The following is a 15400-nucleotide window of genomic DNA, read 5'->3' on the forward strand; positions in this document are numbered from 1 at the left end:
ACTGCAGATTCTTGCTAAATGTGTGAACTGGTAGGAGCTGCGCTCCCTGGGAATGAATTTGGAAATTTGCCTGGGTTATGTAGTGCTGAATGCTGAGGTGGTGGGGCAATAATTAATAAACTGCTAGAAAGAAGACAAATTTCACATGGGAAAATATTTTCAGTGAGGTGCCAGGAGAAGGGAATGTTACTCACAGATTAACATAGTCTCTGCTTAAAGATGATGAACTCATAAAAGCAAATTTGTGCACAGTAGAAATCTGTTCTGGATGCTTTGTAGATATAGAAGGATTGTTTAAGGTGTGTTGTCTTTTTTTTCCCCCCTTCTTTCTCAAGACTGCAGAATTATCTTCTGAGTTTTGATTCTGTTATGCTGCTGAATCAAACAGCTTATCTTCAAAAATATATTTCCCTTTAATTCTTTTAGATGGCTTGATTCTAACTATATTACTTAGGAACCTGAGTTTAATTTGTATACCAAAATATTTAATATTTTCGGTTTATTGGAAGCTCCTTTTTTCCAGGTATAGCTCCTTAGCTACTCTGAATGTAATAGTTTGTGTCTTCCTGCTCGTGTACCTTTAAACCCCTGTTGAATTCATTAGTTTAGTCATGGGATTAGGCTAAGCAGAACAAGATCCTTAAGAAATCAAACAGTGGATAGATCTTGTTCTACATAGCTGTTTTTTATTTGTTTTCATTTTATGACTTTGTGGTTTTGTTATTTTTTGCTGTCCTACTTTTTTTCTATTCTTATCTGCATTTTTCATTTCTTCCTTTTCCTTTCGTTGTGCAAATAGATGTCTTGAGATTAATTTAAAATTACTTCCTTCAGTGCCCTTTAAAGCACATTCTTCTCTTTCTCATGCAGTAGATTAATTAAATTATTTCTGACATCAACATTACCCCTTGATGAAATTACAATCTTGAATTCAATTGGCTGTCACGTAGTCTTGAGTGGATGTAAAGCATTATTAGTTTTATAATGCTACTTTATGTTTTACTTTTCTCTCTGCTAAGAATTTTCTTTATTTTAAGAAAGGCTTTTGCTTTGGTCCAAGTTGTTTTGCAAAATGTTTGCATATGTGGTGTTAAAAGAAAAGCAGTAGAGATGTAGTGCATACCTATTCTTTTCCATGCATATTATCTTTAAGGCCAGCCTAGTGATGAATCTCTCTTTTAATCATTCCAACCAAAGTGTCTTCCTTCATGCTTTGGGAACGACTTGGTTATAGGTGTTATTCTTGAACATAGTGCTTGTAGTGATGATAAAAAACTCATCAGCCTCTCATTGGTATTTAATGTTGAAGCCAGATTCTTCTGTTGACATTGTACTGATACCAGCTAATTAGACTAATTATTTAGTGAGCCCTTCTTTTGTGAAAATTATATTGGTTTTCTAAACCAATTCTGTCTTGTGAATAGGAAGTTCTTAAAAGAGGTGCAGGAAAATTTGGGAAAGGGGATTTTATTACTTTCATATTGCTAACTCACTTTTACTGTTTATTATTTCATTGCAGGTAACCTTCAAAGCATCAAGATACTCTGTTTCACCAGACCTAAGATTTGTTCTTCTTGCATATGATGTCAAGCAGGTAAGCCAGCCTTTCCTAATCAAAGAGCCTCTAAATCAAAACTCCAAAAGCCTCGTTGTTTTCTATGTTTCATTTATAATTCCATATGTTATGATTTGTGTACTCGATTTCTCTTCTCAAAACCTTCTGATTCTATGATGGGGAAGTTTGTATTTAGATGTGTGTGGAGGTGTTGCCTGGTTCTCAGGAAGGTGCTGTGCCATGATGGTTTTGGCAGTATAGGTTTTCTAACCCTTAAACTGCTCTGTTACTACCTGATTATGTGCAATCCTGCCTTTTGATATTCCTTTGGTTTTAAACAGCTGCACTGGTAATTTATGGACTATTCAAAACAAAAGGTCCAGGCTAATTCATGTCATGGGATTTTTATTGTTGGCTTCAGGGGTCTGAAGTGTGATAATCTGGAAGCCTGTATAATGCAGTGTATTCTTTGTTTCTTATAGTATTTAGAGATTTTGGAGGCTATTACATTGTCAAAAAGAGTTTTGATCAATAATACCAAGTAGAGTTTTCTAAGATAAATCTTGTAACACAGAAAGGAAAGGAAAAAAAAAAAGCTTTATTAATTGCCTCTATGTATATTGGTGTTTGTATAAAAAGTGCTACTAAAATATGAACTGCCCTTCATGAAAGAATAGTTCTGAGTTGATGAATTCAGTAGTTACTTGAATAAGTTTGGGTTGTTTTGTTTGTTCTGACAGTGTTGATATAAAATTATTTGTTTACGTGGTATTACATCCTAATAGGGTTTTCATCTACCAGTTCTACTGGATTCCAGATCAAGCTTTCCTTACAATATGCATATTTCAGTAGGAAAGAGCTGCTGTTCAGTTCACTGGTTTTTTTGGTGAAGGGTTCCAGTTTTATTCCTGTCAGAAAAATACATGCTCCTTGCTACTTCCCTTCTTGCTTATTTGGTGAAAGAGTTTAATAATCTTTCATATGGACTTAAATTCCTCATTTGTTCTCTTGAATTTTTGATTTTGGATGGGTTTTTTTCCCCTTTGTTTGAAATTTTCTTGGTACTAACATATATAGCTGATAAAGATAAATAAGGAAAACATGAAAGTATCTGTCACAATTTATTACATCTAAATGTGATCATATCATGATAAAGATAGTCCATTGATATACAGAGACCTCTCAGTGTATGCTGATTCTATCAGTTTGCAGTTCTTTCTGTATTTCAGTCTTGGTTTCCTTGCAAAAAGAAACTTTTCTGTCCTTTCACAATGAAGTTTCATAGAGGAAAGAGGTTTGCAGAATTTACATTTTCCATCTAGAGGTTTTCTTTGCTCAACTGTGTTGACAAGAAGTAATTAAAATGAGAAATGAACGGGGGTTGGCCAGCAGTTTGTGGTGGCAGTCCTGGGTGCCTTTGGATGAGGCTTGTGTCACTTAGACTGCTCCAGCTGAGCTCATGGCCTTCAAACCAGAAACGTGCTGTGATTGTTGTGTCTTCTACAAGTGGTGGTCCTAAAACTCATAATAGCTGGATGTTGTCACTCAGATGTAAAAAATACCTTAGCTCCTGAACGTGTTGCTTAAGGTGGAAGGAAGAAGCACCAAAAATCGCGTAAGACAATTTATTCAGACGTTGCAGAAAATGTTATTGTGGATAACTAGGGAAAGTATTTTATTTTTTCCTTCAAATTTTCTGGCTTTTGGGATATTTGTTAGACTGGTACGGCACTTTATTTCATCCAAACCTGTTGGAGAAAAGTCATGCAAAGCCTGTATATTTCTTCTTAGCTAATGCTTCTGAATTACATCAAGGGTTAAGTTGGTACTCCTAATTCTTGTGGTTTATTTAGAGCTCTCAGTTAGAGCCAGACTTACTGCATCTGAATGAGAGGAAATCTGCCTGTCTACCTTTCTTTTCCCCCAGCTGCTAAGTATAAATTATTAAATTTATTGACTATAAAATTAAAATCAATACTAAGCAGCATAACTTAATCGGAGATTTTCCAATTAGTTTCAGTAGAACCAGGCCAGATTCTTTCTTCATGCCTCTTTTGAATGTAACTTTTTATGAAACTGAGGATTTTCTTGTTGTCAAAGTTACAGCACATGGTTGAGTCTAATAAAACCCAGTCAAGGAACCACAGGTAACTAATAATAAGTATTTAGTTGATCGCTCCATCTGCTATAAATTGCCACAGATCTCTGGACCTTACTAGCTATGTTTTCCCCTTTTTTTTCCTTCTTCAATAAGATTTAGGTGTGTAATTGTCCTGCAATTTATTTGGTGGGATTTCTGCTTTTGAAGACTGTGAAGACTTTGGGGTTTTAAAATTATAATGGTTGTTTACATACATCAATCTGTGTTCTTCATAACATACAGTAATACAGCTGGAACAGATTTATTAATCAACATTTTTATAAATATGCTAGTGTGTTTCATCTTAGCAGACTGGAGGGAAATAGAGACAAATACTTCTTCAAGACATTTTGGCATGAAATTGTAATTAGAAACAAGGTTATTTTGATGTTTGGATTAAAAATAAATGTTAAATTAAATAGTCGAATATTTATTTTACTGTTGTCAGCATTTTCTTTAATCTATTTTATGCTTGGAATGGCAAACTTTTAATTAAATTTGCAGTTCTTTCAGCACAATTAAGAATGTCTTCTATGCATAGCGAAACATAAATCTGCATGAAAATAAGTCATCCTTGAATACAAAAGTAATAATTGGATCATTTACATTATGCTTAATACAAGGGCAAAAACCATTTCATGTGGCATAGCAGCTGGTTTGGTAGAGCTCTGTGAAAATATTATGGGAGAGAGCTCTTTTGCTAAGGAGTTGGATGTGTTGTTCATTGTTTTCTGGGTGACAGGGTCCCTCCATCTCCTTCCCAGCAGGTCACAGAACACAAGCACTGGGGCTGGCTGGTGGTTCCTTTTGAAACACAAGGGGGTGGTGATTGTGCAGGTTCTTTCTGTGAGTTCTTTGCTGCAGTACTCCATCATTATCCAAATTCTGGGTTGCTTTTCACCAGTTCTCCAAGGTTTCTGACTTTCCAAAGCTTCCATGGCTCAGTGGCAGTGTACATGGTCTTTCTGTCTGTAGCTCACCATAATTTTTTCGGCATCGCTGAAAAAGTCTCATTGTGCAAGGCAGCAGATCAGAAATAGCAACTAATTTGGGGAATGAGCTCAGAAATCCTTGCTGGATGTCTGGCCATCCTCATTCTTCTGGGACAGTGGGAAGACAGCACCAGGGAAAGTATTGTACCTATTGTATGCAGGGAGGGGGCAGTTTTGCAGGGCTATGTCTTTTTGATTTTCCTTTGAAGATTGTCAAGGTGTGAGCAAAGAATGTGACACTCTGGGTGACAGCATATCTAAGCCAGTTGAGATTTCAAGAGGAGAGATTATTTCACTCTTGCTTTCAATAAGGGCTGTGTTAAAATGGTATTTTAAACTTTTCTCACTCTTCTGGTGGTATAATTCACAACTGCCGAAATCTGATTTATAGTCTTGATAAGGAAATAGAAATCAGACATTCTGTTCTTGTATTAATGGTAAAGAATGGGGCAGTGAATTTGCAGAAGAGTGAGAATTAAGGGCCTAAGAAATTGTTTTACCATTAGGAAAATTTGGTGTTAACTTATCACATCTCTCACCAGACTGCTGCAACTTGTCCACATGAAATGAAAATAAGCTTTTTTCCAGATATTAGTGGGTTATTGCTCAGACATCATGGGCATGTTCTCCCAGTGCTTTGCTAGGGCAAAATTTGCCGCAGAAGAGCAAATGAAGAAGTAGATGAGGTAATTTCCTCTCGTTCCTCATGTGATGAAATCCTTGTGGTTTTTTTTTTTTCTCTCCTTACAAACAAACTGTTCTTTCATTTTCCCTGCTTTCAAAGCCCTTGCTAATGCCAAGCTTCAGGAATTTTTCCTACTTTATTCTCTTTTCTATTAATAAGGCATCATCTTCTGTTTTCAGTACAAGATAATTATGTGTGAATTTTTTTAGCTCTTGGTTCAGAAATGTGCTTAAAAACGGATTAAAGTTCAGCTCTAGTTTAGAAGCATGAGCATTTAAATTCCATCTAAAAAAGGAAATATTTTCCTGAATTAGGACTTCAAACTGTAATCTTTTTTGGCTAGAGAATTTTAATAAAACAATATGTTTAGCTTAAATAGATTTTAACACTTCTTATGGTAAGATCAGGATGAAGAATAACCAATACTCTTCAGAAAGGAAGGAGAAAAATAATTTTAGATCTAAATGTCACTCATCCAGTAGAAATAGCTCAAAAGTGTATCTGAATATTTTCACTTTAATGTATTAAAGACAAGATTCCAACATAGCATTTGAAGCAAAGGACCCCCAAGTTACTTTCTGCTGTGTGCTGATGCCTGCCACCACTTTGCTGCTATAATATCTATTTTTAGAGGATAATGACAGGGAGTACTGACCACGGTCTACAGGAAATGAAGGACAAACAAGTGGCATTCTCATCAAGCTTTTAGAGATTGCCTCTTATACTGACTTACCCAAGTGCACTGAAAGGATCTTTAGGATTTTGTCTGCAAATTAGGAGAATCCATGAGGGGAAGAACTCACTGAAGTCTTAAATTATGATTATGTGTTCTGCATTAGAAGATTATCGTTCTTCCAAGCAGGTGGAACCTAAATGCTCAGTTGTCAGTAAACCTCTTGGTCAGTGAAATTTATTTGTGGATTTTTGTTCTGAAAAAGTTAAGAGGTAAAGAAACTACCTTGCACTATATCTTATTTTTAATCACAACACTAGTTTTAACACATGCAGGTGTTTTCAAGATATTTTATCCAGTGCTTGTGGAAGTCGGGCTATGAGGAGCATTATCTGCAGTACCAGCCAAGAGTTGGAAACACACATAACGAAGATGAAACGAAATCTGTCACCTAGCACATGGAAACAGCATTTTCTCAAGAAGATTATTTCATACAAAGGAATAACAAAGGACTTTTTAAACCAGCAGCGATCTGGCCAACAATATTTCATGTAGCGTTCTCTATGAAATAAAGATCTGATATAAAATTCATGCTAACAGCATTTTCCTCCAGAAATGCATGTTTCTTTAGATAAACCTGTTTTTCATGTGTATTTCTGCAGGTCCTCAGGGTAATCTTTCATCTCTCATTTGTTCATTTTGAGATGGGTCCAGAAGCAAATCATGCATGTGCACAGTCCCGAACTTATAAGATTGTAAATAAAAGTCTGATCCTGACATGACTTTCCCATTCATCTTTATCTCTTGTCAAGAACATGAAAGACCAATTTTTATCAGCTTTAGGGTAGCAAGAAAAAAATAGGAAGGGATTTTTAAGAGAGATCCACCCCCAAATCTGAGCTTATTTCTTGCAAATAGTTTTTTGTGATATATTTTATTTCTCTCTTAGGTATGACAAGAGTGGGTGCTTAAAAGGTCAGATATTGAGCGATTTGTGGAATTAGGCTGTTGTTTTTCTTTGAGTTGAATTTTTAGATGGACAGAGTCTGGTAATATAGCAGCTAGGGCTGTAGGTTTTCTTGGCATAGTGCTCTTCTTTTTCATATATTTGACTTTACAGAACTCCACAGATAAGCAAGGCATTTTAAAGATATAAAAAGCCAAGGTCTTTGCCTGAGGAGATGATGTGCTTTGTAGTAAAATCTGGCAAAATGAATTTTATGACACCACCTACTATTATGAATTATCCCTCAGGAGTGAGTATTCATGTGAATACACAGTGTACCACATCTATCCAGAATTTTATCAAAATTATGTGGCAAAATGCAATAGCAACCAGCACCCATAAATAAATGATGGGGCAAACAGAGTCTATTTTATGGTGAGAATCATGGATACTGATGTTTATCTTGTATTTATCTGAAAAACAGACTTCACCTTTTATTCCTGTTGTGGTTCTTTAAGTGCTTGCCTTCAGTCCATCAGACAGGTTACTGCCTCACCACTTACTAGAAGTAGCAGAGTTATACATGGAGGATCTGCAATACTCTGTATAATACTCGGTATATATTATATGTAATATATATAATATATATCTGCAATACTCTGTAAAAATTATTGGTGTGTTTGTGATGGGATGTTGGGGATGCTCTCTGCCAGGGTGCTACTGTGGTGGCCTACAGGACAGGGCTGGAACTGTCACAATTTTTTCCTCTAAAAATAAAAAATTGAACTAAAAAATGGGAAACAGGAGTATTATTTGGATGCTTCCACTGTTACTTTACATTTAATAAGGTAATATGATTTGTCACATACCAGTCCTTATGCATCCACTTCCTGTTTTTCATAAGGGATGTGTTGATTCACATATGCAAGTTCAGCCTAGTGTGGCAGTTAAAAAAATAGATCACTTTTCCTAATAAAACACATGAGGCAGAGTGTTGCTGCTTTTCAAGTAGCTTACTAAGTTTTTCTGTTCCATTTATACTTACAAGATTGCTGTTCAACCTCAAGTTTTAGAAGTAAGCAAAAGAAATAATTCTAATTGAGGGAGAAGATCACTTTTTTTTTTTTCTTGTTCAGAGTTGCCAGAGCTGAAAAATCAGAATTCATGTTTCAGGTTCTTGTTCAAAGTCAGTATTGAAAAAGAAGATTGTACTTTGCTGTTGTTCAGTAAGAATGAAGGCATTTAGCTTTTCAAATAAAATGTTTATTGACAGAAAAAGTATTTCTTTTCAATAGTATTGTCATTCCTATCAAGTATGAATACGGTTATTTCAGGAGGACCTAGATGGTGTCCAGCTGAGTTTCTGAGATCCAGCTGCTCAGAAACTCAGTCTTAACAGAAATCTGATTTTCAGAGTGGTTGTATTCCTACATCCCATAATAATCCCTGGGGACTGGATTCCCACTGTGTAAAGGCTATAGAAACAGGCAATATTGCACTATTTAATTCATCAGTTCCCCTAATCTATGCACAATTTATTCTATAAAGCAGAAGTTTTGCCTTCTGCTGTGAAACTGGCAACTGTCACATCCTCCCTGTTCCTCTCTTGTGCATGGATGATGTGCAGAAATGACCCAGAAATGTCCAATTCAGGTGAAAAGTTTGTCTGTCACAGCCCACTGACAGAAAAAACCCAGTGTTTTAAAGGTGTTGGGGTTTTCTCTCTTATTCTGATACGTGTTTAATTCCACATATCTCTTCTATATGCTGGAAATGTGTAAAACTGAAAGCCGGTTATACACTGGTACGTAGTGTTTGGGAGTTTTTAGAAGATGGTGTAGAAATGATTTTTTATCAAAATATATGATAACAAGTCTTCCTCAACAATGCTGAATGGGAAAAAAAAAAAACCCAAGAGGCTGTTTTAATAAAAGAAAAACAAGCAAGGACAGCCTGAAAAATAACAGGGCAAGGACTGTTGGGAGTCCTAATTGGTGACTGTGTTAGTAGCTGTTAAAGGCTGGAAAAGCTGAACAGAGCTTTAATTTGGATTGAGATCTGCCAGAGTTCACCACAAACTAGACTCATCTGGTGCACCCACCTGTTTTTAACAATTCTATATTCTGTGCTCCTAAAAAATAATTCTCTTTCTCTCTACCAAAAGAATAAGGACTAAAGAATATTTTCTACATCTTTCAGTTTTGACAGGTTTTACCCTGAGCATGAATCATTGCTACTTCAACTGCTACTCCTATTGATTTCTCAAATACAAGAGCTGGCTCACATCAAATACTGTGAATAAATGACTTCTGAGGAGCAAAATCATTTCATGGGTCTGACTGTCCCCTTCTGTTAAAACATTTTACTGAAAATGCCATGTATGTTCTATCTGATGTAGATATCCTCCTGTTCTGTAGTGACTGATTTCAGGTCTTAGACACACTCTTTTCATATGGACTGCAAATAAACAAGATGGAATAACCTGATAGTGACTGATTTCAGGTCTTAGACTCTTTTCATATGGACTGCAAATAAACAAGATGGAATTACCTGAAAATTAGTCCTCTAAGCAAATGCCTGCAGTCCAGTTCATGGGTTCAATGCACTTAAAAAATCCATTTTAAACAATGGGCCTTTTTTGCTTTTATTTCATTTTTCATAATAGCGTTTCTATGAAATTCAATAATAATATATCTTACTGAGAAATGTGATATGCATTATAGCTTTCTCATTAAGCTTTTAAATAAGATACCATTAGTATTGATGAATGTAATCCCAAATGGTCACTTAATCTTAAAATTGTCATTGATCACACATTCAGAATTTTAGTCTTGCAGCCAAAATAGTACATATTGTCAGTGGTCATGAATTTTATACCAATAGCAATTAACATCTTTCTTTGGCTGCAGTGTTATGAATTAGATTTACAAACTAGGGATGACTTAGTGAGTTTTTGGTTGTTGGATTTTTTTCCTTAACAACATTTGCTAAAGAATCTTTTCAGATGTATTGATATATGAAATAGAATGCTTAAGCACAGTCTAGAAACCTAAAGTTGTCATCTTTTAAAATATTTTGGTTTTGACTTTTTGTGGAAATTAAGAGGCAAAGTGATTCCACAGTATTCACTGATGAGCTAGCATGTGGTTAAAGTCACCCTAACAGTAGAGTTTGTTTTTACTAATATCTTCAGAAAAACTGAACCACATATCTTTGTGAAGGAGCCATGGTGGTTTTCACATGGTAAATATGTCACAGAATCATGGAATGGTTTGGGTAGAAAGGGACCCTGAAGATTATCTCACTCCAACCCCTGCCATGGCCAGGGACACCTTCCACTAGCCCAGGTGCTCAGGCCCCATCCAACCTGGCCTTGAACACTTCCAGGCATGAGGCAGGGATGGTCCATAAGAATGTATTTAAATACATATATATATGTATGTATACAGTATAATATACATATATATACTTATATTTAAATAAATATCAACTGAACATTTGTTTAAATATCCTAGAATTTAAATAACAATACAAGGTAGAAGCATACACAAAGCAAAATGGGTAACACCTCTCCAGTCTGGTCTGTGCTCTCATGCATCTTTTGGCTGAACTCTGTCAGTGATGCTATCTTGAAACCAAAACTCCCAAATTTAGTCTGCAGTTCTTATGTCAGTTGTTGAATAAATTAAGCCTAGTTAGACTTTGCCCAGAGAAGCTGTGCACTCTCTGGGCCTGGCTGGGTCAAGCCTTGGTCTGGATTCAGTGCTGGTCCTGCTTTGGTGGGGGAAGTTCAGCTGGTGGCTGCCTGAGATCTCTCACTGTGGCTGAGTTTGTGAGTCAGCACCATCACACCAGGAGTGTTCCCCCTTGAGGTAAAGATTCCCAAGTTTTAAAAAAAACCCAAACAAACATTATATTTTAGAACAGCTTTCAAGAAGAAAAGCAAATGTCAAATATCTACCCAGATGTTCAGTTTCATAATGTTTCAAATAGTATGTAAATAATCCTTAAACTATTTTCAATAATTTCATCTATACTTTTATTAAGATTAGATTTGTAATCTCCAGGCATTTCCATGTCTCTGTGTATATTACAAATCTCATCCTTTTCTGCTCCAGACACATGAACAGAGACAGTTCTCTCTGTATCAATCATGTTTAGTTGGAAGAAATTCTGAAATACTTCTCTGCTGCAAAAATGAGGAAAATCAGAGAAAGGAAAAAACCTAAGCTTTGACCGAAGGTTCACAATCACTTTTTGTTATGATTAAGTATCAAACAGGCTGGCCAAATCTGGAAAGCAATTATTCTAAAATGTGAGAGGGGGAAAAACTAAATATGCTTTTCAATTATTCTGCATAATTCTGCCTCTATCAGCAGTGCACATTGAATAATAATTAATTTTTTCTTAAAATAGGTTGGGGGAAAAAAAGTAACTTGAAAAAAAATCATAGCTTGATCTTATAAATTGCAGCTTATTTTTAATTCTGAACAGCAGGTTCCTGTTCAGAAGAATAAAATACACAAACTGAAGGTGTAACTATGACATACTTAGCAAATGTTTTTAGTCTTGAGCAAGAGAAATTTTGTACTGTGCATTTACTCAAACTTTTTCAACAGGGGAGAAGTGTTAGCTTTGTTTGTTTGCATGTTTTTCATAAGCAGAAAAAACCCAAGTGTGTTGACATCTTAAAACCCTGGTGCTGTTCGGGAAAAAGTTAAGTCACTTCAAAGACAAGTTCAAGTATTACTACCTGAAACAATGGTAAATGGTCCAAACCATGAGCAAACTTGTTTAAAACCTGTCCCATGGAGAATGTCTGCTCTTCCCAAATGTCAAGAGCCTTTCAAAAAGGATTGAACCTAGAGGGTGCCATGGGTGCTCCAGAGCTGCTTGTCACACTTCAGAGATCCAGTGCAAGCACATCAGAATTTAATTTTCTTCCACAATCTTACACTTTCACTGCACAGGAAATATCATTAACTTTATATTCAAGTAGCCATCATTATCTAGCAGGCTCCTCAAGTGCTTATCACTTCTGAACTTGATGAAAATGCAATTAAAGTCGATGGAAATTTTTCCATTGTCTTTAAAATGGACTTTTGCATTAGCCTTTGTCTACCTATCGCACAAATGTAATAAAGTCATCTCCACAGTGTGACAGCATCAGCCATGTGGACAATGAATAAGGCACAGGATTTTCAACAGGATCTTGTAGAGGATTTATCAATGTTTGCAGCAGCTTGTCTGTGCTCTGAGTTGGCCTTTAGGTCCGTAGTTTGTTTATAACTTTGTGAATATCAAGTCAACTTGTTTCTCATGATGTTCCCTCTCTTTAGGGACAAATGTGACAGAGACTTCTGACAGCTTGCTACTGTCATTGTTATTTTGTGTAGCATTTTGAGTGCAATTCACTTGGTCCTGATGCACTGTCAGATCACAGTGTTTCTAATTGCCATCTTCACTGTCATTATCTTAAAGATATTTTAAAACTGTTTTCCTCCAGTGGAAAACTTCCTGAATGTGACCTTCATCTGCTTTTTGTGGATGCTGAGACAAGAGCTGATTCAAGTTCTTGTCACTGTCAGCTTGGTCTGTCTGTGGTTTCTCTTCTGGCCCTTCCTTTGCTGTTTGATCTGACACGTGTGACTGTGCTGTGTTTAACATGTTTGGAAGGCTGCAGAGTGTGAGACAGTTTGTTCCTCTGCTTCTCCTCCCTCTTAGGGAGCTGTGCTTGGAGTACCACTCCTGCTTGCATCAACTTTTCTCTCTGTGATAATCCCTTGTCTCTCTACTGTCCCCTCGGGATGGCTGGGTCTGAAACTGAGATCTGACAAAGTCTGCTCAGCAGCTTGAACTCCCATTTATACTCTGATAGAAGATTTATGAATTTTAATAGTTTATTCCTGAAAAAAATATCACCTTTTTCTAAACTTATTTTGGAGGAGAGATAGGAGGAAGAGTCTATGCCTATGACTACAATAGCCAGGTATAGGTTTGCCTGTGGAAAAGCTGTTCTTGTTTTCATGCTGTCAATTAGTAGCACAAGCTATTGCACCCCTTGATGATTTATTTGTTTATACATTTAAGATATTATGATTATTTATAGATAATTTGCAGTTGTAATGGACTTCTATCTCTAGTCCTTACTGGTGTCATGTAGACCTTGTGTTGTAAAGGTGCATCAAGTTCCTGAGTTGGAACGGACCCCTGAGGATCACGGAGTCCAATCCTCGTTTCCCTCAACCCTTTGAATTTCAGTCCTTAGGAAGATACAGAAAATGAAGCTGGCAGAACTAACTTTGTGCCTCTCTAGCACAGGATGCCAGTGGTACTTTATTTTAGTCTCCGGTGTCTTCTTGAGTCAGCAACACTAACAGCAGTGGAAGTTTTAGTGCAACAGTGTAATGAAGATCTTAAAGGGCATGGTGTTAAATGTGCTTTTAGCTCATCAAAATGTCCTTCAGGTTCAGGCCAGATCATTGGTATTAATGTAACCTTTTTTTGGAGGCTTCTTTCAGACAGTGGACTGCATAAATAGTTTAATTTAGTGTATAGGTCTCAACCCATTGCTCTGATGTTTATATTTGTCATTTCTGTGGATGTTGGTCAAAGGTGAAGAGTCTTTTTTTGGAAAATGTTGTGTTTTCTTAACCTGGAACTCTACCACAGAGGCTCAGGTTGTGATAATGGTTGAAGAACTTACCTGAAATAATGTACATAAACTGTAGTTAAATTTAAATTAGGAAATTGAAGTGGTACTTGTTTTAATGGGGAGTATATGGCTATTTCCCAGTTAATTTTTCTGTAAACAAACCTTGTACCTTGAAATTAAGTAAGGCTTTTGTATAAATGTTACAGATGTTAGATCTGTCTTATTTTTGAGGTAATCATTCTTATTTTCATGTGCCTCAGGTTTCTCCATCACCAGTATGTATATTACAACAAATATATAATATATATGTATAAAAATTTTATTAAAATATGTAATACTAAAAAAGGCTGAGTTGAAGGATAAAAAAACACTGGGCTATTTTGCAGTGTATTATTAGGCTTAATTCTTCATTTTGCTAAAAGATTAGGAGCATTTGGAGTGGGTGGTTGATAAGACTTCCACATAAGAAACTTAAAAACCATTAAGCTAATATGTATACACATAAAATAAAAATGCAGCAATTAAATTTGAAGTTTGGTTTCCAACACCTTGAGGCATGTAAAAATCAGTCCTCCCCAAAAGAACAGATATAAAGTTGAGAAAGGAAGTTTGTATATTGATAGTATTTCTAGTGAGTGGAATTTCACTGTGACTCTCAGCTGTGGTATTCAGTAGAGCAGCCATCTGCTTTGGCAGTGCTGTAATTTCTTTTTTCAGTATCTGAGATGAAATTAAATTCATCATACAGTGAACACTGCTAGGAAAGTAAAAACCTAAATATGAGCTTGGTATTAAAGTTATGGTAGCTCATTGCAATTTATGTCCTATTTGTATAGTGTTCCAAAAATAGAACAACATCATTAACTGTTTTGAATATTCAGAGAAAGGCTGTGTATTTGGGTGGTTTTGCTTATATTAGAGTTCCAGTGATTCTTGCAACCTTACAGTGAAATGGGATTTTAGAACTTGAAAATGTGACAAGCAAATGAATGAGGAAAACCATAGAATCAGCAGAGGTCACAGTGAGGAACAGATTGCTCTTCTCTCCCACTCTCTTTCCTATTCCTGATATCCAGTGATATGTCATTCTTAACTCTTCCTTTATCTCTTAATAGTTTGAAGCTTGTAGCTTTTTACATTTATCCTAGTGCTTTGGTGTTATGTTCTTTCAGGAAGCATTCCCAAACTCTTGCTGTGTGTTCTGTGTATACTTCCATGTGCACATTAAAAAATACCAAGCTGACTGAGAAATCTCACCCCTGCTTCTCTTTTTTGCTTTTCCACTTCTCTAGCTTTTCTCTTCTTGCCTCCATTTTCTCTACTTCATTTAGTCTTTGTGAGATGCTAACTTGCCTAATCCTGTGCCCTCCCAGATAATATTATGCACTCTCTTACTCTTTTCATTTTCCTTTTTGTTTCCTCTCCATCCCTAAGAGAGAAAGTTCCCTTTTCAAATATATTTCTTGATCTCAAAAAATCCTCACTTAATCCATAATCTGCCTACTTTATTATTTTGCATCTTTCCATAGTTAGTAATATCTGCTTTCATTATTGCTTGTCTTATATTTGATAGATTTATAGGTAAATCAGTTATAACCATCTTCTGTGTGTTCCAACCAAAGAAAAATGGGAATTCAGAACACACAGTCTCTCTGCAGTTCCTTGTGATTTGGCTACAGAGTGAGACTGAGCGTGCTTAGGAAGCATTAAAGGTGAGAAGACAGCTGATTGCAGAGCTCCTGTGCTGATTTTGC

General features: G+C 36.0%; 1 protein-coding gene across 1 annotated transcript in view; it reads left to right on the plus strand.

The window, feature by feature from the left end:
• DPP10 (dipeptidyl peptidase like 10) overlaps nucleotides 1–15400 on the plus strand; it is a 243021-nt gene that overhangs the window by 124928 nt on the left and 102693 nt on the right. The window contains exon 5 of the mRNA XM_041473421.1: nucleotides 1520–1594. Coding sequence (XP_041329355.1) covers nucleotides 1520–1594 — 75 coding nt within the window. The remainder of the gene's footprint in view (nucleotides 1–1519; nucleotides 1595–15400) is intronic.

The sequence above is a fragment of the Pyrgilauda ruficollis genome, unplaced genomic scaffold (assembly GCF_017590135.1).
Source record: "Pyrgilauda ruficollis isolate IOZ18807 unplaced genomic scaffold, ASM1759013v1 scaffold3, whole genome shotgun sequence".
Taxonomy (NCBI): domain Eukaryota; kingdom Metazoa; phylum Chordata; class Aves; order Passeriformes; family Passeridae; genus Pyrgilauda; species Pyrgilauda ruficollis.